Genomic DNA, 22,970 nt, shown 5'->3' on the forward strand with positions numbered 1-22,970 from the left:
ACGATGATATATGTAGAGGTGGACCAAAGCTGTTCAGTCATTTGTCAGATCCAGAGTATTTATGAACTATTCACACATTTCTAGCCTATCAGTTTGTGTTTGCTGTTTACATTTTTTTAATTTTACATAGTTTACCGTAAATAGCTCGACAAAATTCATTAATATAAGTTTTCAACAGGAATGAGCAAAACAAATACAGGGTAAAGGATTTTGTATAAACACTTCTTTACCTAAATATTATGATATTTGTTTTTATTAAACGAAAGCACATTTTATTCCAACATGCTATGCTTAAGATATTATATTTTACAGACTTTGGTACACCTTGCACTACGACGCTTAACAAAACATTGGAAGAAAACCTTAAGGTCATACAAAACTACCCATCAGGAGATGCAGACAAATATCTTATAGTAAATGATGCAAACAACTCTAAACATCAAATAATACGCCAAATACCCGTTTTTGTAACGGCTTTTGATTACACACACTACAGAGAATCCGAAGGTCTTTTCAAATCTTTACATGAACGATTTCTGTCAAATCAAAAGTATAGAAACGATATGGTCATCATTGTTTACGATCTTGGACTGACTTCATCTGAAGCGAAAATGGTAATTAATGAAACCACATCATAACAAATTTCTATTTCAGATATAAGTGTTATGATTTATGCATGCGAAGAACAATAAGTAAATATCAAATTATATTATGACGTTCTACCTAAACTCAGTTGATAATTTTTATAATGTATATATGTCAGCACAATTCAACATTTGAAGATCAGTCGAGCACACGACACCGTGATCTATAAATCTGCGCTCTCCGTATTGAGCTAAGCTGGGTCTATTACTTGACAAATCGCAATATGTAAAACTTATCCGAAGTTCTTTTTAGTCAAATTATATAGGTATTGAAATGTTTTATTTGGAAAGAAGCTATAAGAGGCTCTTTAAACAAAACTGTTTTCATCTCTAGGTACAGAGAAACTGCAAATGTGAGTTTCGACGGTTTCCTTTTGAATATTATCCGCCGCATGTTAGAACACTGCGCACTTATTCCTTCAAACCAATTATTGTAAATGTGAGTATTTACTAAAATGTTATATAAGGACATTTAATAGTGTTATGTCTTATGTCATTTGTCAGTAAATATATCTTTTTCTTTTGGTCAAGAAAATTCATGTGAATGTTATACTTCTTTTATACCAAACGCGGTAAACGAATGCATTAGCATTGTCATAATGTCGATTACCTTCCCCTATCCCACTGGGCGTAACAAAAGCAACTAAAGGCACTAACAGTTATCTAAAGAACGCAATTTTCAAAAATCAAATTTTAAAATTCACTCTCAAGAATAAGGAGGGGCATAGTAATGAAATGGCAGCCTATGTCAGAAGTTTGACCTGTAGATTTTTTTTTATTCAAGCCTACTTCTGTCACTTTCTTACAGGATCTTTTTTGCTATTGAGACTAAATGAATATGGAACATAGTCATGAGGCGAAGTTTCAAGGGGATTCCATAGACATCTTCCCCTCACTCAGAATTGTAGCGCCAAAAGAGAAAAATAATATAACTCACGACGTAAGGGTTTAAAGGCCGATATCATAAGCAAAATGCCACCAAAGTACTCCTACTGTTTCAACTGAATTAATATATTATAGTAACCACAATTGAATCATTGTTTTCTATCAAAGAAAACAAAACAAAAAGAAAATAATAATAATAATAATAATAATAACGATGCACTTAATGCGTTTCCAAATTCTATTTGATTGATAAACGAGTGCACATTTTTACTACCTCTTTTGTTTAGGTTCTGGATTGAATTATGACCTATTATTCAGTTGGTCAACATTCCTTTTGTTTAGCGCTACAAAAAAACCAATCCCGATGTTTATTTACTACAGATTAATCACTTTTAAAAACTACACTGGTGCCATAAAATTAAAGCTACTTACCCACAGTTTTGGTGAAATTTCACAATACGTTATTTTCAAAAAGGTTTGACAAAGACCGGGACCTCCGTGGCCGAGTGGTTAAGGTCGCTGACTTCAAATCACTTGCTGTCACAAACTGACATACGGGCCTCAATGTATCTGTAGTTTAAATACAGGTATTACATCATCTCTTTGTAAATTTTGAGTTATTGAGGTAAATGTCTGATTTTACGCATAAAATATCTGTCATGTTTTTCTGTATTTCATAACTTAAATTTCCATGTAAAATTTTATTAAATCCGGTTCAGTAACAAGAAAGTTGGTATTTCATAAACTTCTGTAATTTATGTTTTATTCCCAAAACCACTATAACGGGCCTTAAATTGTCAAATTTCAATCCGCGCCAAAGTAGTCAGATTTCCCGGATATATTGTGATTCTCGAGGAAATGCAAATAGTCAGAGTACACGCATATGTCGTGAGTCCCATGAAATTTAGTATTTGGCGGGACATAACCCTACAAATAGACTGGCCTAGATATGCCTAGTGCACACCACTTTCGACTTTAGACGAATTTACGTTAAATTATTTTTTCTTGGTAGAAATTTATGCTCGATCCAGGTAAGATATTTATTTGTTAGATTTTTGTATAAGTTTTGAATTACAATTTTTATTTAGTAAATTTTTGTTTATTCTACAGAATTTTGTAACGTTTACTTTTCGGCAAGAGATTAGCTGGTTTCGGTATGTCAGGATAATTTAGTAATGTTTTCAGACTTCTGTAAATTATTTCGAAAGAGGAATCTAAAATGTTTCGTTTATATAAGCTGTAAGATTTGTACTGAAATTTGTGTAACATAATAATTGTAAAGAACTCTTTGTCATAAACATATGTCAAACATTTCATTGTTAATTATGGAACGCCGTTACTGCATTGAATTGTATCGTATAAATCTATGTGATAAGTCTAGTACCATGTACTCAATATGCAATTGTAATTTGAAATTAGTGTGTGCTAGTCTACAGCATATCTAGACAGTGTCCGTTTTGTTAGATGGAAATTGGTATTATATTCATGCTAGCTTTTGTATAACGTTTATTTTGCATTGCATTGTGTTAATTTGTAGTTGTAATTAATAGCTACAGTTTATCATTCCCTTATCCATAATTTTTCATCAAACTTTTCATATCTTTTTCATACTTTAACTTTAGACTTTTAAGTAATTTATTTTTAGAAATAATGGAAGTAAATAGTGACGTATTGTAATCACGTGACGTGTGAACTAAGTAGCACTCATACTTTGTATAAGTAGCACGTATTATTTATTGGAGCCTACGGAGGTATGGTGTACCCAAAGAAGCAGTTTTATGTCCTTACTTATTTGTTTTGCTGTGTTGCTTACCATATGTTATATATTTTAGCTTCTTACACCAGACGACTTTAACCTGGTAATGTTGTCACGACCCGGAAGTACAATACCCGCGGTTCACTTGTCTTCATTCGCCTGGATTTGATTTTCCCAACGCAGAGCTTTCGTCCCATGGTTGTGCCGTAACTCGCAAAGACGATGATTTTTGTGATCCACTGAAGTCAGCTCAGGGACTCACGGTTTAGAGGGACTTGACTTTGACATATGTTGTTTATTTTGGTGCTACTTAAAGTTCAAAGTTAACGGAAACATCTGTGTCACGGAACTGTCAGTATTAGAACATTATACTTGTTAAAAAGAGATACTGAGCTAAGATTTTTTTCTTTCTTATAATAAGATTTTGTTTTCACTTTTCATTTATTCATTGTAAATAATCATTTTCTGTAAATAAATTTGTAAATATTGTAATGGGTGTTGATTTGTTCTGAAAGTTATTGTCCCCGGTATATCCATCCTGTCACCTCACTCGAGGCGTTGAATTCTTTATGTGAGAAAGCCATCGGGCTGGCTTACGGAAAGTCTGTGGTTCTACCCAGGTGCCCGCTCGTGATGACATAATGCACGGAGGGGCACCTGGGGGTCTTCCTACAACATTAAAGCTGGAGAGTCGCCAAATGACCTATCATGTGTCGGTGCGACATTAAATCGAAAAAAAGCAAAAATGACAAAGACCGTATATATGACAATGAAAAAAATGATAAAGTTGGTGAAAATAATAGTTTGATCTTGGTAAAAATGCAAGACGGATGAATATTGTCTGCATTATTTCAAAAGCGATGGATTTGTTTACTACCTTCTGCACAATATTTTGTTTATATAACAACATAAAAAACAAACTTAATTCAACATTATGAGTTGCTCGAAAACAGTTCCGTTTCCTTAAACGGAATAATAGTGAAACATATATTGCACATGTTACGTTTCCATTTCAATAACCTTGTTCTAATGCATCAAATATTTAGAAAATATTCTAGAAACATGATACTAAGTTATTTGTACTATAAGAATAAAATATGCTGTTTTACTTGTCAGAAAATGATAATTTTCCTACGTAACACTTTTTAAGATACGTCACCCCTATCATTGTTTTATAAAAAAGATATTTAAGAAGAAATTGAAGCTGTAATTATAGTGCGTTTTATTTGATCTGGCGTGATGGAGTTAATATTTGGCTTATTCAAATGATGGTAAACATAATAAGTGAGCAAAATAGGTAGGTAGAGCTAGAGTGGTTAGAACGTAAGTTAAATGGCCAATGAAAAAGAAATCAGGTTGCCCTATATATTACATACCCTGCACAATAATGCAGTGGACCGTCGCGAAACCACGCCCCGCCAGGTCGATTAAAATGGACTATATCACATATTGATTTATTTAAACTGTTAGGAATAAATTTTTAATTGTTTTCTTCTGTTATTTCAGATATTGCCTATATTATTTATTGCACAATCCATGTAGCTACCATTTAAAATAGAATTTCAATAAGACACACAATAGTATTTATCTGAAAATTTATATGGCCACTTAGCTGATATGTGTAATCATTCTTGTGAGTAACAATCAAGTTTTAGTCAGATGTCTGTTGAGGCCTTTGTTCTTAAGACGATTAAAAAAAAATCATTGTGTCCGTGTGCGATGTCAGTCGACTTCCTCCTGTTGGATACGGATATCTTAGCACCTACTTGTAGAGAAATGGTACAGAATCCAGGGACACTGGTGGTTAGTTTAACTGGTCAACTTTGTATGACTGAATTTCTGTTGCAAAGCGGTGCTAAACCAAACCGAACAAACTAACAAAAGAAAATAAGGAGCTATTTAAACTAATTATTTTTATTACTCGAAACAACAAAGAAACACCGTGCAATATGCTCCACATTAAATTTTATTCAACACATTAAATACTATGTATATGTAACAATATAGATGAAATGACTGATTAAGATGTATTTTAATCCACATATAAATACAGCGGTATCTAAGATTGGGTTTTGTTGGCCGCTCGAAAAAAGAAGGTAGAATTGTTCAACCAAAAGGAGACCAGACGCGTCAAAGCAATATAACAAAACTATAGGGCTATAGTTAACAGTGCAATACCAAAAATACTTTGAACGACACAAACACCACTAAACGATACGGTAGAACTGAAGTACACCAGAAATGATGGATATGCATTGCAACGACGGAGCCAGTGGTGTCATATGACAGGGACCGACCGCCCGCAGGTAGCTGTAAACGGCCGGCAACTACCATGCGGACCACTCCGTGAACATAAGCACATAGTTGCATGCAGTGAAGCACCGAGTAACGTGGCAGATGTACACAAGTACACCAAAAGAGGATGGCTGTGCGTTGCAACGACGGAGCCAGTGGTGTCACACGACAGGGGCCAACCGCCCGTACACAGCTGCAAACGACCGGCAACTATCATGCGGACCACTGTATGAAGGTAAGCACATAGTTCCATGCAAAGGGTTGAGAACGCAATACATACAGCAATACAGCAATACCATCTAGATTTTGCCTAACACTAGGGCAAAACCGAGCCACCTCGCCACGAACTTGATTTGAAAGCAATACGCCAAGGTACGATGCTTAGGACGGGATATGGCATTAAGCCGAGCTTTATAGCAATAATTTGACGCGCCTGGTCGCCTTTCGGCATGCACAAATATAATTTTTCCGTGACAGGAGCGACATTTAAAAGAAATGAAAATAAATAAATAAATAAATAAATAAATAAACGTGATTGAATGCATTGTTTTAGATCCTGATAGAAACGTCATCATTGAAATGATTAAAGACACATATCTTCAAACTTTAAATCACAAAAAGCACATAACGCCAGCTTCTACAATGAATATTAAACTGTTTATAATCCATAGTTAAACTTCGTATTAATCAGCTCTATGCCAGTTTTTGAAAAAAAGCCCGTATCACAAAACAGTTTATCAGATGAGTCTTATTGATATCGAATACCTGCATTACTGTACCGCACTGGTGGAATAAACTATGTTAAAAATGTTCTCCATACACAGTCAGTTGAAGTCTTACAACAATAAAACTACAGAAAAACAGTAAAAATGTTCATATCAAAGACACTACATGATAATATTGTATGACTAAAGGCTGCTTTTAAACAATATATGATCTAAAATAGCAGAAACAGCAATAATAACTACGGGGTGTGGCGGATGGGAAAGTTTGTGTTGGCTGTCTAGTTTAAACGAGTTAACTGAGCAGATAGCATGGGATTTTCGCTTTTATACGGCTATACGATGTACATGTCGCATAACTGGTACCCGATTTAACGGGTCAATAATATTACTGAAGCAAGTCGAAAAGTGGAACAAGTAGAAATTGCCAAGTAACGAGAACGACGAGAATTATTTTACGTTGTTTCTCGAAAATAAAATAAATTATTTTTAATCGAAAATAATTTTCAATATTTTCGATTTAAGACTTTGACAAAAAAAAATCGGTTGACGAAACTGTTATCTTTGACTATTGATTCCCATTGAAACTTGAGGTTCATAACGTATGATTAGCAAAAGAAAAGGCGCGAAATTTACGTCATCGCTGCTTTAGCCCTAAACACAAACTATAGATGACGTTGCAGTTGTTCCGTCTGGTGAACAGAATGGCGGGGGAGCTGATTTTAATGTTAATGCTACAAATTATATGCATTCATAATATTATATTGTTAACAAATGGAAGGTAAATAATGTAAATATACGAAATGAAACTATTTGTTTTTTTGCTGTTTATGTGAAATGAACGACAGAAAAGGATCGCAAACTTGAATCGCTAGAGCGATTCATTTATTTGCCGATTCTATTATGTCGATCATTTCTCACAAACACCGAAAGAAATCATTTCATTTATTAAGTGGTACAAAATCAAGATATAAGAAGCATACTTAACTTGACAGATGTGAAATGAAAGAGATTATTGTATAAATTGAGAAACATTTACAAGAATGATAGAATGAATAAAATAGTTTTAGTATTGTTAAAATTTTAACTTGTACAGACAAAGACAAAATTGTACTATGTGGTGGAATATTCCTGGATATACTACGACAGTAAGAGGAACATTAAGATAAACTATGTATCAATCTGAATAAATAAATTTGAGTGTCAATTAGGTAGGTATGAAAACCTATGATGAAGGCATGACCTGTTTTTTCAAAGGCCCAAACTGTAGCAAAAGACTTGAGGGCATTTACTATAATAAAATTATACAAAGTGTCATCAAATGTCATTCATAAATAATATAGTGATTTACTGAAAGGTTATGATAGCCAATGTCCATCTTTTGTTAATTTCTTTCCATTTTATATAATATAAAGCAACACATTATTATCAGATATCAATACGTTACGCTGCAACTTCGTCGCCGGATTCTTATAGTGCTCTATCTCCATTTTTTGAAAAAATGAGATTTTTACATCATTTTGTTTGTCTCGCCAAGCTCTATTGTTCTGGAGCAAGAAAACGTAACTTTTGACGTCATAGAGAAAGATCCTGCGTAATACTTTGCTCTATGTCCTCTGTTTGAATGTAACAGTAACGATTAAAGTACTCTATCTCCAGGACTTAAAGCACTGTAATGTTTAAAATTATTCTGACCAATCATACACATAAACTAACATCATGTGATCATCATTAGACTTTGTAAAGGAGTGCTCTATCTCCATTTAACTTAATCCAGAATTGCTCTAACTCCATTTTAACCAATAGAATGCACAGTTACATGCATGTGATCACAACAAAATATGGCGGATAGGCATAATTGTAGCATGTTTGAAATATACTTAGAATGCCTATCTACACGACATGCATAGGTGAGATTACTTATACAGGTTATTTTATCATTTTATTACTTATACAAACACATAGCATTGTCAATTAAGCTATAGGCAAGAAAATACATGCAAGATTTGCAACAGACCTGTACTGATGTGTATTTCGGATAGAAACTTTTTTCGTCATTCTGAAGCTGTATCTTAAGAAATACCACCGAATATAACAACGGTATTTGCAAACATGTTTCCGAGAAGCAAATTTGGTATAGTAAGTTATTGTCTATTAAGGGTAGTAGAAATAAAACCAAAAACAGAACATATTTTACTTTACAAAGTTACAGTAAGGCGCCAACTAATTTTCTTGTTGATCACTTTTTTTTAGCTATGCAAATTTTGCTGAATGTAGTTTTATAAAGTATCGCATGGTGTAACTGTACCGAATATGAAACATGTGTGCTGTGACTGCAAATGTTTAGTTGCAAAATAAATGCTATGAATTCTTGTTATGATACTCAGTATTAAGTTGAAATGTATGCCACCAGATTTGAGAACGACATGCAGAAACTAAATGGAAATATACAATACAATTAGTATGAAAGGTATGACAGGGGCATATTATTTGCGGTGTAATATCTTTGAGCCTTAATTTAATTGGCAGAATTATGTGAAAAGTTAACAAGAGGCCTAAATGGGCCTAAGTCCTTCAACTGAAGAAAGCCTTAACCATCTGACTTTGCTTCTAACTAGGTTTGGTGAAAATCCTTTAACCTGTTCATTATTTTTTATTATCATTTTGCTGTCACGCACCAATGCACATAACAATCGAAAGAAATCATCTAAAGTTATTTCTTTTTCAACTCTAGTGGCCCCTAAAAGGGCCAAAGTGTCCCTATTTAAATAGATTTGATATAAGACATAACATGGTAAAGGACCTTATAATGATGCTCCGGACAAGGTTTTATGAAGACCCATTCAGGAGTTAGAGAGGAATTTAGTAAAAGGTATCTCTACTTCGCAACTCTAGCAGCCCCTAAAAGAGGCCACACTAATTGAATAAATTAGTTAAAGGACCTAATAAAAGTTTGATGAAGATCCATCAAGCGGTTGAGAAGTAGTCATTTAAAGGCATTTGTAGCTTTAGGTCTAGTGGCCCCTTAGAGGGCCATGCGCTCCCCCACCCCAACCCACAATTAAAAAAAAATGGAGGGGGCAATATAATGATACTACGGACCGAGAATGATGACAGTCAATTGAGTGGTTCATTAGAAGTAGTCATTAAAGGTACTTTTAATTTTAGCCCTAGAATGAGCAAACAGTCTCCGTTTGAATAAAATTGAGAGAGAGCCCTCTAATGATGCCACCGGCCATCTCTGATGAAGATCCGTCCAGCGATTCATGACCAGAAAGTATTTCTATTTTGTAGCTCTAGTTGCACCTAAGAGAGGCAAAGTGCCCTTAATCAAACAAATTTGAGAAAGGACCTTATACTGGTCTCTAGACCAAGTTTGGTGAATATCCATCAAATGGTTCATGAGTAGTCGTTTAAAGGTATTTCTATTTAGAACTCTAACAGCCCCTGAAAGGGACCAAGAGCCCCTAACAGAATAATTTTGGTGAAAATTCTTATAATGATGCTACAAATCATGTTTGAAGAAGATCCATTGAGTGGTTCATGAGATAAAATCATTTAAGGGAATTTCTAATTTTAGCTCTGGTAACCCCTCAAAGGGGCCAATCGTCCCCATCTGAACCAGTTTGGGAGAGGATGTTATAATGATGCTAGAGACTATGTTTGATAAAGATCCATCAAGCGGTTCATGAGAAGTTCCTTAAATGTTTTTCCTATTATTTGTTTTGCTCTAGCTGGCAGTAGCTGCCCTTAAAGGGACCAAGATTGACCATTTGGTCAAACTTGATAGAGATCTATCCCAAAATTCTCCTGAACAAGTTTTGGAATAAATGTAACCAGTAGTTTCAGAGGAGAAAATTTTTAAGTATAGTGTTGATGCAGGAAGACGGACGATGGACGCCGTACAATCCACCTATGCTAATATGCAAAAAGAGACATGAATATAACATTGATTGTGTTGTGTAAAAGAGAACTGGTATGACTGACAAGTACAGTTATATGCAAAAATTGAACACAATATAAAAACTGTCGTTTTGTGAAAGAATGCAGTTATTACTGAGAATATTTGGCTGCAAAGACAATGTCATTAGGTATTGTTATAATACTTAGTATTATGTCAAACTTAATGCCAACTGATAACAAAAATACGGAAAATCTTACTCAGCGTAATGAAAAGCTAGTTGTATTTGCCAAATAGAATAGTTACGACTAAAAAAGATTTTAGATCTTTGTTCATTGCTGACAATAATTATTGCGTTTACTGAGTAATTAAACTTCAAAATCTTTTTGTTGTTGTTTAACACAATATTACGATATGGTTTACGAATACCCATCTGCAAATAAGTAGGACCAATGTGCCTAGTTTAATAGCCAATTATGTCTATAGCGTAGCAGTTCAGTTAACCCTGAACAATACGGACAGCATGGTAAAACCATTAGCAAATCAGTCCAAATCTTCTGACTTTGAGCACCTGCCCCTCACCACTGTTTGAAACCTCGCTTTTTCATGTGAGGAAGCCATTCAGTTGACACGAAGAAAGTCATATACCCAGGTATCCACGCGTGCCAAAAATAATGCACCTAGAGTCCTCCTCAAAGAAAATCTTGAAAGTTGCAATATGGCCTATAATATTGTGTCAGTTTGATGATACTAAAACCAAATCCAATCCTCCTTTAATTTCAAAATGAGTACAGTGACTGTCATTACTGTTTAAGAGCTTTCGCACTATTTTCAATATACAATTGTAATAAATATTATCTGGCTCTATGTCCAATTTTGTAAATTCACAGTGCTCTATCTCCCGATAGAGCAATACACCTTTAACATTTTTTTCTATTTTTGTCAAATTTGCTCTATCTCCAAACTGAAAAATGTATAAATGCAGAAAAGTAAAAACGAAATGTATTTAAAAGCATTTACAGTCTGAAAGAACTAAGCGCAAGGAACAAGTAGGTATATTTATCATCATTTTCGCCCAGAAATAAAGAAACTAGACGAGAGTTAAACTTTGGAAGCGATTTTCGCCACGTTTAAGAAATGGTAGATAGAGCATCGTTCCACTCACGCGACGACTTGTAAGACAAAATCGGAACTAAATATTGTTATTTGTCTTCGAAACGTCATCACGTCTTTCTTGTTTACGGACGTTGGATTCCTGCTCTTTGTTAAATACACTACAATACAGAACTAGTTCTAAAAGCAAAGCCGTTCGATTGATTTTATTAAACCTTTATAATTTCTTGATTATAATATGCAAGACAAAGATTCTATTAATGGCTGTTTGTGCAGATGGGAATATTCGGCTTTCAGAAACTGTTTACGCTGTAACGATGTATACCTCCTAAAAATTTAACCTTGCTGCAGAAAATGTCCACCTGCACCGGCAACCAGTTTAATAATCTTATATCATTATTCATGTAATACAATCAGGACTTTTTCTGTCTTAAGAAGAGGTCAAAATTCAGGGGATAGACTTGTCTGAAACTGACTCTTGCAAAAAATATTTCAAATTTTGTTATTTAGGTCTTTACTTCATCTGTTTTGTCTTAAACGTGTAATTTTCAAGACATTATGTTCAGCAGTCTTAAGAATACGATATGAGCAACATCATTTAAATACCGCTTATTTCTGACTGTCTGATAGTAAAAAATCATGCTATTTTCTTGAGAACACGTAAGACCAGGATTTTTTTTTTCCAATTTAAACAGAAAAAATGAAGGTATATTGATATTTTAATTTCTCTTTTTCACATAGACAAATCTTCTATATTGTTGTATGTAGATAGTGTTGCTTTCTTCAAACATAGTTTGATGATATTTGAGATATTGTGTATTTTGTCACTTTTAGTGAAAATCTTTTTTGTGGGGTCGTCATATACAAAATTGTATTTCTTAACTTACATATGGTTAAAAATTGTTTTCTTTGTATATTTTGTTTCACATAATTTATAGCTAAAAAAAGAATAGGTTACCTTAGTTTAGGCGGTAGGCAACCTTGTTACCAGGGTTATTCAAAATAGTTGAACCGCAGCAAATGTTTGTATTGTGTGTAATGTAATCTTTTACTACAATCTCAAGTCCGTTTATCCCTTTCCCTTCAATTTTTATCCGGGTTTGTTTAAGCACATGACCCTCCAAATATATTTTATATTGAAAAAAGAAGAAAACATCGCATATTTAACACTTATCAGTGTATCGTATTCGTAGAGGTCTGCGTAATTGACAATTTTACTAGTATGCGCGTTAGCAGTCTAATGTAAACTATAACTGTATTTGTCGCGGGGCTCGTGTTTCCATGGTTACGCATTTTCTCTCATTTTTAAACAACTATGTATGAAAACGGATTTTGCGACGGCTTCAGTGTCGTTATGTTAATGAAAAACATAAATATTGGTTAACATAATTAGCAAAATACAAAGAACTCTACATGGTACACTATGTTTCTTAAATCTTAAAGTAACCATGGCAACAGACATGATGGAAATAAGTTTTATCTTGTTTCTTATCGTAATTTCTTACAAAAAAAATTAGATAAATCATCTTTCGTGTTAATGTAGCTTTAAAACATCTGATGTCTAACGTTAGAAATAGTCTCGTGTTATTTGCATTTATTTTACTGTGACAGGAAAGGCCGTACCGGCGACAGTAACCATCAGAACAAATCAACACCCTTTACAATATTTACAAATTTATTTACAAAAGATGATTATTTACAATGAATAGATGTGAAAAGAAAAAAAAACTGATTATAAGAAAGAAAAAAAAAAAGAAAGTTCAGTATCTCTAGATACAAAAGTTCTTATACTTCCATTCTAATCTGACGTGACACAGGTCTTTAATGTAATTGTGAACTTTAAGTAGCACAAACAAAACAGCTTCTAAATTCAAAATACAGTCCCTTTAAACCGTGAATACGTTGATTCCGTGTTGGCTCCCTATGGTGGTAGGTGATTGCATCCCTGAGCTGACTTCAGAGGATAACAAAAATCATCGTCTTTGCGGTTTACGGCACAACCATGGGACGAAAGCTCTGCGCTGGGAATATCACATCCAGGCGAGTGAAGACAAGTGAACCTCGGGCATTGTACTTCCGGGTTATGACATCACCAGGAAAATCGTCTGGCGGAAGAAGCTCGATCGAGCATAAATTTCTAGCAAGAAAATAATTCAGACATAGATTCGTCTATAAAGTCGGAAGGTGGTGTGCGCAAGGCATATCTAGTCCAGTCTATTTAAAGGATAATGTCCCGCCAAATACTAAATTTCATGGGATTCACGGCTAAGCCGTGAGCTATGACTATTGTCATTTTCACGGGATTCACGATATAGCCGGGAAATCTAACTACTTTGGCGCGAATTTAAATTGACAATTTGAGGCCCATTATAGTGGTTTTGGGGATAAAAACATAAATTACTGAAGTTTATAAAATATCAACTTTCTTATTACTGAACCGAATTTAATGAAATTTACATGGAAATTTATGTTATGAAATACAGAAAAACATGAGAGGTATTTCATGCGTGAAATCTGACATTTACCTCAATAACTCAAAAATTTACAAAAAGATGATGCAATACCTGCATTTACAATACAGATAAAATAAGGCCCGTATGTCAATTTGTGACATTTACAAATTTCACAGCTTAAAATATTTACAGCAGTACCCTTCGTCTCGACTTTTTTTAATGGAAAAACCGTTCTGCATGCTGCTATTATTTCATTAATATTGTTGAAATACCAATAAAAAGCCGAAGCTGTGTTCCTTAAAAGTGTCAACGCTTTTGAATTTTACATTTAGATATATAGGTCACGGGATTCGTTTCCATGGTAACATCAATTTAATTCAAGAAACCAAAACTTTCTACTGACATTTAAACCAAGTTTAGAAAATTATGGCTGTTTAAAAAAGTTCAAATAAAGAAAATGCATAGAATTACGTTTTTTTTTAAATAAAACCAATTAATTTTGTGCGTTGACTGACATGTAACGTCGTCACGGTAATGACGTCATTTTAAGGCAAACATGTCTTGAAGCGTTCCTGCGGCAATTTATTCATTATTTCTGCATTATTAAAACATTAAGCATCAGATCGGAGGCAGGTTCCTGATTTTTTCGGAAGAATGGAAATACAAACACATTAATTTGTCGTAAATATCGTCGTTAATTGTCACGTCAGCTTCCGGTTTAGCATGCGCATATACAAATATTAAGGTAACCATAAATATTTCAATACATGTGTCTCTGAAATTCAAGAGCGAAATGCTTTATTTTTTACGTAAATGGCTACATAGATATCAATTAAAAACAATATTTCTTTGAAAGGCAGTCCAAAGCTGTAACCCTTTTATCAGCGTATGGATGTTTTGCAGGGATCTGAACATAAATAATATAAGTATACATAATTTCATAGATAAAATACATAATCGATGTAAAATGTAATAATTAGAACAACAATCATATAAAAGAATAATTAAACGGATAACTACATTAATTCAAACAGAAAAATAAACAGTGAATGCGTAAAGAATGTTTCAGATGATTTCTTGCAAAGGTAAGGAAAAATGTTACAATTTATACTTTAAAGTTTAAACAAATCTATGATATCATAATATCAATTTCAATGATCCAAGTCTCTTTCTACATATTTCTAGATACAACAAAATACAGTGGTAACGAACATTAAAGCGCAGTTATGGAAACACTGTCATTGCTTGAGAAGTATGGAATTATACTGTTCTGTGGGAGTATTTAATAACTGAATATTCCTATACTATTTTCTTAAAACAACGATCCAATAAAACATTATTACGTGATTGGTTACATGCTCCATGTTACAAACAGATTCTCCTTCAAATAAGTATTTACACTATCTTTTCATATGATGCTGCTCATATAGTTATCGGTTTATTGATCACAGTTGATTTTATCATCTTGTTCAGTTTAAACATATCTGGTTTCCAGAGATGTCTGTTTTATCATAGGTTTATTTTATTCAAATTGTCTTATATTTACATTCAGGGTAACAAAATACTAACTTAGAAAACAAGGTAATACTATAAGATCGGATTAAAACTGTCTGATACATATTTTCTAAATGATTGATGAAATTAAACAATGTTATTGAGACAGTAATTTAGCATGTGTCTAAACAATATAGCTCACATATTAGTTGATATAATATATTGATAACATTTTGTTTTATTCAGTTTTTGTGGTATCTTGTGGTAGTAGTTCATTTTATACAAATTATCTAAACATACCTATTTTGAAGTAAAACAAATACCTCGAGAAATTCAACATATAATTTAAAAACATTGAGAATTTTTAAGACCAGATCAAACACTGTTTGGTACGTTTGAATTAATTTAAAACTTAGAGTAATATTTATCTCAAATGAAATTATGTTATTTTGTAACATTCTCATTAATTTTATTAAATATGCAAACTAATTCATTAACATAACAATATTGTTTTCTAAACGCTTATGTCTTAACTCTTTTTGATACCATTTTCATCGTTTTATCACCAAAACTGACCAAGACAGGGCTGGTTATCATCCTTTCCAAAAATGAGCGTTTGCCATGGAAACAGTGAAATCATATATTGTTTAAAGAAGGTTTTCTGTGAGATTTTTTTGTTTCATTTTGAAATAGTTGGCTCTGACAAATAATTTGGTATATATTAGATAGGTCTAGGGGGTAGGTGCGGTGTGCATAGTAGACGTTTTATGCCCCCAACTATATATGATATGATATGATATGACATTATTTTCAGCTTCTTTTGATGGAATATGATTTTGTATGGTGGGTTGATACTTCCGTGCGTTTTGTAACAGATGGTATAGAGACAGCGATAGAACAAGCTATCTTACACCGTATTCTTTATAGAGTGTCACCAGACAAGCAAACTACTGGTACTCTAATAAAAAACACAATGGAGGCAACATTTCAGTTTCTAAAAGAGAGCATCTGCAATTTTAAACAATTCAATGAGGTATTTGCTACGTCATTGGTCTTTCATGCAGATCGTATATCGCTCGCTGCTGTCCAAGCATGGGTGAAATGTGCACTAAACGAAGGCTGTATAGCACCATATGGAAGTCAGCTGAAACACAGATGTGATTTTTCAAATGATTATGAAGAACGTTGTCACAGATTTGACCAGTCCGTTATTGGTATCATTATACGCAGACTTTTCCAAGAACAAAATGATAACTTTCTTCAAGGTGATCTTTATCATGTTAAACGAGGTGACTATGTTTCATATTTTAAATAAATATGATGATTTGGTATCTCATCCTTGAGGCCTATTATTAGTTTATGGTTATCATTATTTTTTTAAAAACCGAGGTTACGTTGTTGGTTAAGTGTAATTAAGGAACGTGGCCTTCCCTTTATATATTTATCCTTGTTCTACTTTCCCATTCAACTTCCCCCACCCCGTTTTACCCTTAACCAGCCCTCCCCGCGCCTCTGTCTATATTTTGCATATATTTATATGTACTTGCTAGATTTTTGGAACAACCAGTCTGTAATATTTTTCCATTACAGCTTATTTTTGTTGCGGGCCTACTTTGCTAATATGTGGCTCTGAGGCTGTGTATTTGGTGTTCTGTGCTTCCGAGAAATATACCCTAACCTATTATCTTTTGCATAAAGCTCGAAACGAAATTTTTGAAGGAGCCTTAGTCCAATTAAAATATCACTCTTTTCATGAGCTCTCTGTAAGAAACACAGTTAAACATAATGTTGCTATTATTTTTCCTTGGTAGCGTTCTATGATATCATATATTTACATTTTTATCGTTGTATAGTTAAAACATTGCGGGCACAACTGACATCAGTTACATGTAAATAAACAGAAATATGACGGCTTAATCAAATATAAACAGATACGGAATTCAAATATTGACAAAACTACATAAAAAAGTTAATAATATAATCGTTGTGTCTTTTTAGAAGTGTTCAAACGCAGAATTTATAAAATCTTTCGGTGAGGTTGTTCTAGTATTAAATCATGCTTGATCGTTTAACAGGTTGATAAAAACTTATAAAAATGTTCTCGAATATTCTAATTTGATATAAGGATATCATATTAATCTTGTTTAAACACTTTAATAATTTTTTCAACACTATTTACTATAAGAAAAACAATATATCACTTAGGTCTATATAAATGTATAGCCATGTTATACACTGTTATCCCAATTTTGTGACACTTTGCATCGGGGACAAAGCATTCAAAATCACACTGGCGCCAAATAGTGCGGCGATGGAGTTTGAGGTACGTATATCATTTGCTGGATAATATTTCGGAATCAAAAGTAGGTCGACTTTTGTTTAGTATTTAAGGATGGTATATTCGTTAAAAAGCTTTATGTTGGTAAATATTTTTGTTAGACTGGTTGGTTGCTAAGTCTTTATTACACATATTCAAAAGAAAACTTAAAATCTATGTTGACTAATTATTCAGACATGCTTCCATCTAAAAGATTATAATTTTGATAATCATTATCATCAGAAAACATGAGCTTCAAAGCCCATGTGCAACCAGAATAATAGGCTTTAGGTTAGTTTTCCTTCTTTAAATATTGAGTGCCAAGCAAGGGAGTTAACAGTACCCTCTTCACATTATTCGTATTACACAGCAAGGGTAAAATGTAAACATCCTGCACTCATTACTGTTGAGCTTTTGAGGTAATATATCTTGTAACTGTTTATTTAGTGTTTTACATTTTCATGTTAAGACTACAATCAAATATTATTAAAGCAGGCAACTGCTTCATACAAAGTGAAATAAGAACATAAAGTAAGTGTTGAAAATTCACTGATTGGCCACTTAAGACAACTGGCTACTTAATAGTTCGCCATTAAGACAGATTCATCTGTAGTCATTCTTAGCTCATCTGAGCACGAAGTGCTCAAGGTTAGCTAATGTGACCGGCGTCCGTCGTCGTTTATCGTGCGTCGTCCGTCGACATTTGCCTTGTTAGCACTCTTACAGGGCACAGTTGAGACCTTTTTTCTATGAGACTTGGTCAGATTGTTTGTGATAATAATTAATGAAACTTGGTCAGAATGTTTGTCTTGATGATCTCTAGATCAAGCTAGAAAATATGTCATGTAGGATCAATCTTGTTAACACTCTAGAGTCCATATTTTTTTTAATTTTTTTTTTTTTGGATTTCACGTCGCATGATAGGTCATATGGCGACTTTCCAGCTTTAATGGTGGAGGAAGACCCCAGGTGCCCCTTATTTCATCACGAGCGGGAACCTGGGTAGAACCACCGACCATCCGTAAGCCATCTAGAGTCCATAGATTCAGTTTGAAACACACTAATATTGGCAGAATGTTGTCTGGATGACCTCTAGATCATGTTCAAATTAGGGTCATGTGGAGTCAAAAATTAGGTCACCAGGTCCAATCAAAGGGAATGCAGTTTAACATATTATTAACCCTATTTTCATGGAACTTAGTCAAAATGATTATCTTGATGATCTTTATGCAGATTTGAAACTTGGTTGTTTGATTTCAAAAACTAATTCATTAGGTCAAATAAAATAAAACCTTGTGTTTGCAATAGCGGTTGCATTTTACACCGGATCTTCATGAAATTTAAGAAGAATGTTTGACTTGATGAAGTCTAGGTCAAGTTGAAATATGGCTCAACTGGGGATCTAAATCTAGGTCAACTGGTCGACCATAACAAAAACCTTACGTATGCAATAGGGACTGTTCTCTTTATCTTCATAAAATATGATAAAAATGTTTGGCCTCATGAATCTAAGTAACGTTTGAATATGGGTCATCTGGGGTAAAAACTAAATGTCCTGGTCGGACCAATTAAACCTTGTGTATGCAATAGGGACTGCATTTCTAATTGAATATTCGTGGAATGTGGTCAGAATAATTTTCTTGATGAAATCTAGGTTAAGCTCGAACAATTGTCATCTGGTTTAAAAACTAGGTCAACTGGTCAAACCAAAGAAAAAACTTGTTTATGCAAACGGGGCTGCATTTACACTGGATATTTGTGGAATTCGTTGGGTCGACTTGGGTCAAAAACTAGGTCACTATGTCAAATCAAAGAAAAACCTTGTTTATATAATAGATGCTGCATTTTACACACGATATTAATGAAATTTGATTAGATTGCTTGTCTTGTTAAAGATGCAGCACGTAAATTTGAACTACGTGAATAACTATTGATACAAACTGACATACTTTCTTGTTTTCGAAGTTAAAGCAAAGTAATTAGTTAACGTGTATAATTTTTCATGCAAACTCATCTTGAATTAGTGTTACTTTTGACATACTAACCTACTTTCATGTTTCTAAAGCTACAACATAGAAATTAAGACCACGTGTATAATTTTTAAATACCGAAGATAATAAGTAAGGGTAGATTTCTCGGAAGTACGGAGCACCAGAAAAAGAGCCTCACAGCCACGTATTTGCAAAGTAGACCCACAACAAAAGCAAACCGTAATAGAAAACTAATACAGAAGGGTTGCTTCAAAAATGTAACAATTACATAGAAATGATGCCAAATATAGATAGAGGGGGAAAATATTATCCACCAACTAAGCAAAAAAATAATTATCCACGTTAAGTATATTATTTAGATAGCGTGATATACTATGTATGACACTTTTTCTTTTTTGAGTTAGGACAATTAGTCTTTCATTAAAATTTAGTTATGTGGTAAAGTCGTTTACAAACTAGAAAAACCGTATGTACTAATTGAAGACACCTTGTAATTATTAATTCTAAATTTATCCAGGATACAATAGACGCTTCTAAATCTATTAGCCTTGTTAACCTGTAACTTTTTTGTGTAAATATGTTTCATCATTTCTGAAAAATATTGGTTATCCATATTTAACATATCATCAAGATACCTTGAGGTTCCATTAAAAGCTTCAATAATTTCAATTTGGTTTCAGTAGATACACTTACCATAAAATTTTGTTCATAACAGTATAAGAATAAATCAGCAATGAGCCGGCCGCAGTTGGTTCCCATCGGGAGACCAATTACTTGTCTGTAACTTTTATTGACAAATTTGATATATATGTTATCTAGTAGAAACCTTAGAGCTTCACAATCCTGATCACAACTCCAAGGGTTGTATGTCTTGAATGCAATGTTAGAAAAGAATGCTTTAGTTTCATTGCAAGCCAGATAACTAACGTTTTCTCTTGCAAATGTTTTTCTCCTACAACACATGCACCGACAGTCTAAAGGATTCCCCGACATATCATCAGATAAATTCTCTTGCGAAGAATTAATGGCAAGTTAAGATATTTACGAGCGAGCACCGCTCCTTGCATAACTGGCCCATCAACCGAAGAAAACTATTCAGCCAAATTGTTCACATGTCTTCATCGAAGTTAATATCTTCAATAAAAAAGTGATTATGCAAACTTTTGTACACTATTTGTTTTAAATCATTATTCATTTTGTGTAAGAACCTAACCAGATCCTTATTGAAAGAGGTTATCAGTTTAACCGTGCAATCACCCTGCACATCGTAGCTGATAAGACAGAAGTGTTTGTGTTCTGTTCCTAAACAAAATCTTATAGATTTCAGTGAATATTTGCTGTTATTTGAGATCAAAACGGGAGCTGTTTGCCATCAAAAAAAAAATATCTTCCGAGTCAACAAGCAATATGTCCATCTTAATGTCAATGTCATCATAAGAATGGCACACCTAATCACTATGAAGCAGTCTGGTAATATCCTTGACCCAATCCATTTTCTGGTGATAAGACTTACACAAGTAGTGAACAGGTATTACTTGTCCGTGTAATCAACTAAGATTGATGCACGTTCTGCATATGACCTAATATCTTTAAATGTCGATATTTTTAATACGGCAGAGAAACACTTACAATATTATTACAGAAACTCCACTAAACTATTCGTCTGTCCTATTAGTCACACAAAACAATTCAGGTGGCGGGGCCACTTTTGAAATCCTAAGCTTACACAAATATATAACCAATCCACAGATAACAAAATCTTCTCCAATTTGTGATAATGCGATGTATTAACATTTAACCAACTTTTCTGAGAAAGTGACAAATCAAAGTATTTTCTTAGAAATTATGACAATAATTCCTCCGAATTTCGAGCAAATCCTCTGAACTCCCTCGAATTCTTAGCAATTCCCCAAACCTAGAGCAACAGGAAAGGACCCACTCATCTGGACACTCTGCACAGTCAGCCGTCCGTACCTATTCTCCGTCAGTTATCTATGAAACCCAAGCTAAAAAAGCAACCACCTCCAACATACCTCTTACACAAGATCTAAGTTCAACACAAACGTCCCCAGCTAACACTTTAAGAAACAAAGCACGTAGTATAAATTAATCAGTTAACATCCTCTAGATCAAACAATACGCCCCAACCGGCCCACAAACATCAAGCCAACACCTTAAGAAACCAACAGCCACATACAGACAGAACCCCACGCCTCCATCTAAAAGCTTCTAACAAGTACAACTAAAAACCAGTATGGCACCGCCTAAGAAACTAACAAAACTTCGACTCGCAGCCAACATGCATGAAATTTATGTGTTACCTCTTTCTAATTTCATATAGTTAACTGAATGCCACAAAGTAAACCCACCTAACACTACATAAGTTTTACACCAAGGACAACACCAACGTGTGACTACACCCACACCACCCCATATTATACATCCCATAAAGTTCTATTGATTAAACAAGTTATTGGTTCTATCCATTTAATTTCTCATTTTATTGTGGAGTTTTCTATCTGTTAGTAACAAGGCCTTACTTGTCACTTGTACTCTGTAGCATGGTTTCAAGAAACAATCATTTTTGCCCTGTTCAGAAGCTTTTTCGCAATGATATGTCTACTGTCTAGTTTGTTCAATGTAATTGGACAGTATCTTGTCTTAAATTGCTTTTCCTTATAGCGAGTTAAACGGCCTTGACCGCCAAGACTTATTGATGAACCGTTAAAATCTAAAACAAGCTTATTGATAAACTTATAAGGGTAACCTCATCCATGTAACCTTAGTTGAAAAAAAATATTCATGTGCTTATATTCTGGTTTATTGACTGAGTTTCTAGCATATCTATTATATTCTGTTTTTATGATACCCCTGCGTACACTTGGCGGATGGTTGCAATTAAAATGAGTGTAAGCGTATCTATCACTTTCTATGTTTGGTATATGTGAAAGTAAATTTGCCCATATAAAATGGTGTTGAACCTTAACCCTAACCCTAACTTAAATCTAAGATTTGTGAAGATTTTGCTGACTGTGAACTCTATGTCTAACTCTGGAGGGTATATTTCAGCAAAACACTTAATACAAGTGTTTAACTCTTGTAGCTCATAGTATAAAATGACACACTCATCGTCAACAAACCGCAGAACTCTATTATATTATCTGTTATAGGTGATTCTATCAGCTGAAGTTCGCATAACAAAAGTGCAAGATTTGCTCTGCCAAAAGAGTCATAGCTACCCATAGTAAGACCTAATATTTGTAAGAAATATCTGTTCTCCTTGGCGCTAAATATAGCATAACGCTTTATAAATGCATATAAATTATGCATGAGATAACGAATACTATCTTTTAAATTCAATAGCCGACTAAATTGATCGATTGTGTTTAAAATAGTGGT

General features: G+C 33.8%; 1 protein-coding gene across 1 annotated transcript in view; it reads left to right on the plus strand.

The window, feature by feature from the left end:
• The window catches only part of LOC128557917 (uncharacterized), a 58,281-nt gene extending 39,548 nt beyond the window's left edge, over nt 1-18,733 (plus strand). Inside the window, exons 3-5 of the mRNA XM_053546579.1 lie at nt 313-614; nt 979-1,083; nt 16,078-18,733. Of these exons, the coding sequence (XP_053402554.1) occupies nt 313-614; nt 979-1,083; nt 16,078-16,578 (908 nt within the window). The 3' untranslated portion in view covers nt 16,579-18,733. The remainder of the gene's footprint in view (nt 1-312; nt 615-978; nt 1,084-16,077) is intronic.
• Nucleotides 18,734-22,970: the final 4,237 nt, after the last annotated feature.

Source organism: Mercenaria mercenaria, chromosome 6, assembly GCF_021730395.1.
Source record: "Mercenaria mercenaria strain notata chromosome 6, MADL_Memer_1, whole genome shotgun sequence".
Taxonomy (NCBI): Eukaryota; Metazoa; Mollusca; class Bivalvia; order Venerida; family Veneridae; genus Mercenaria; species Mercenaria mercenaria.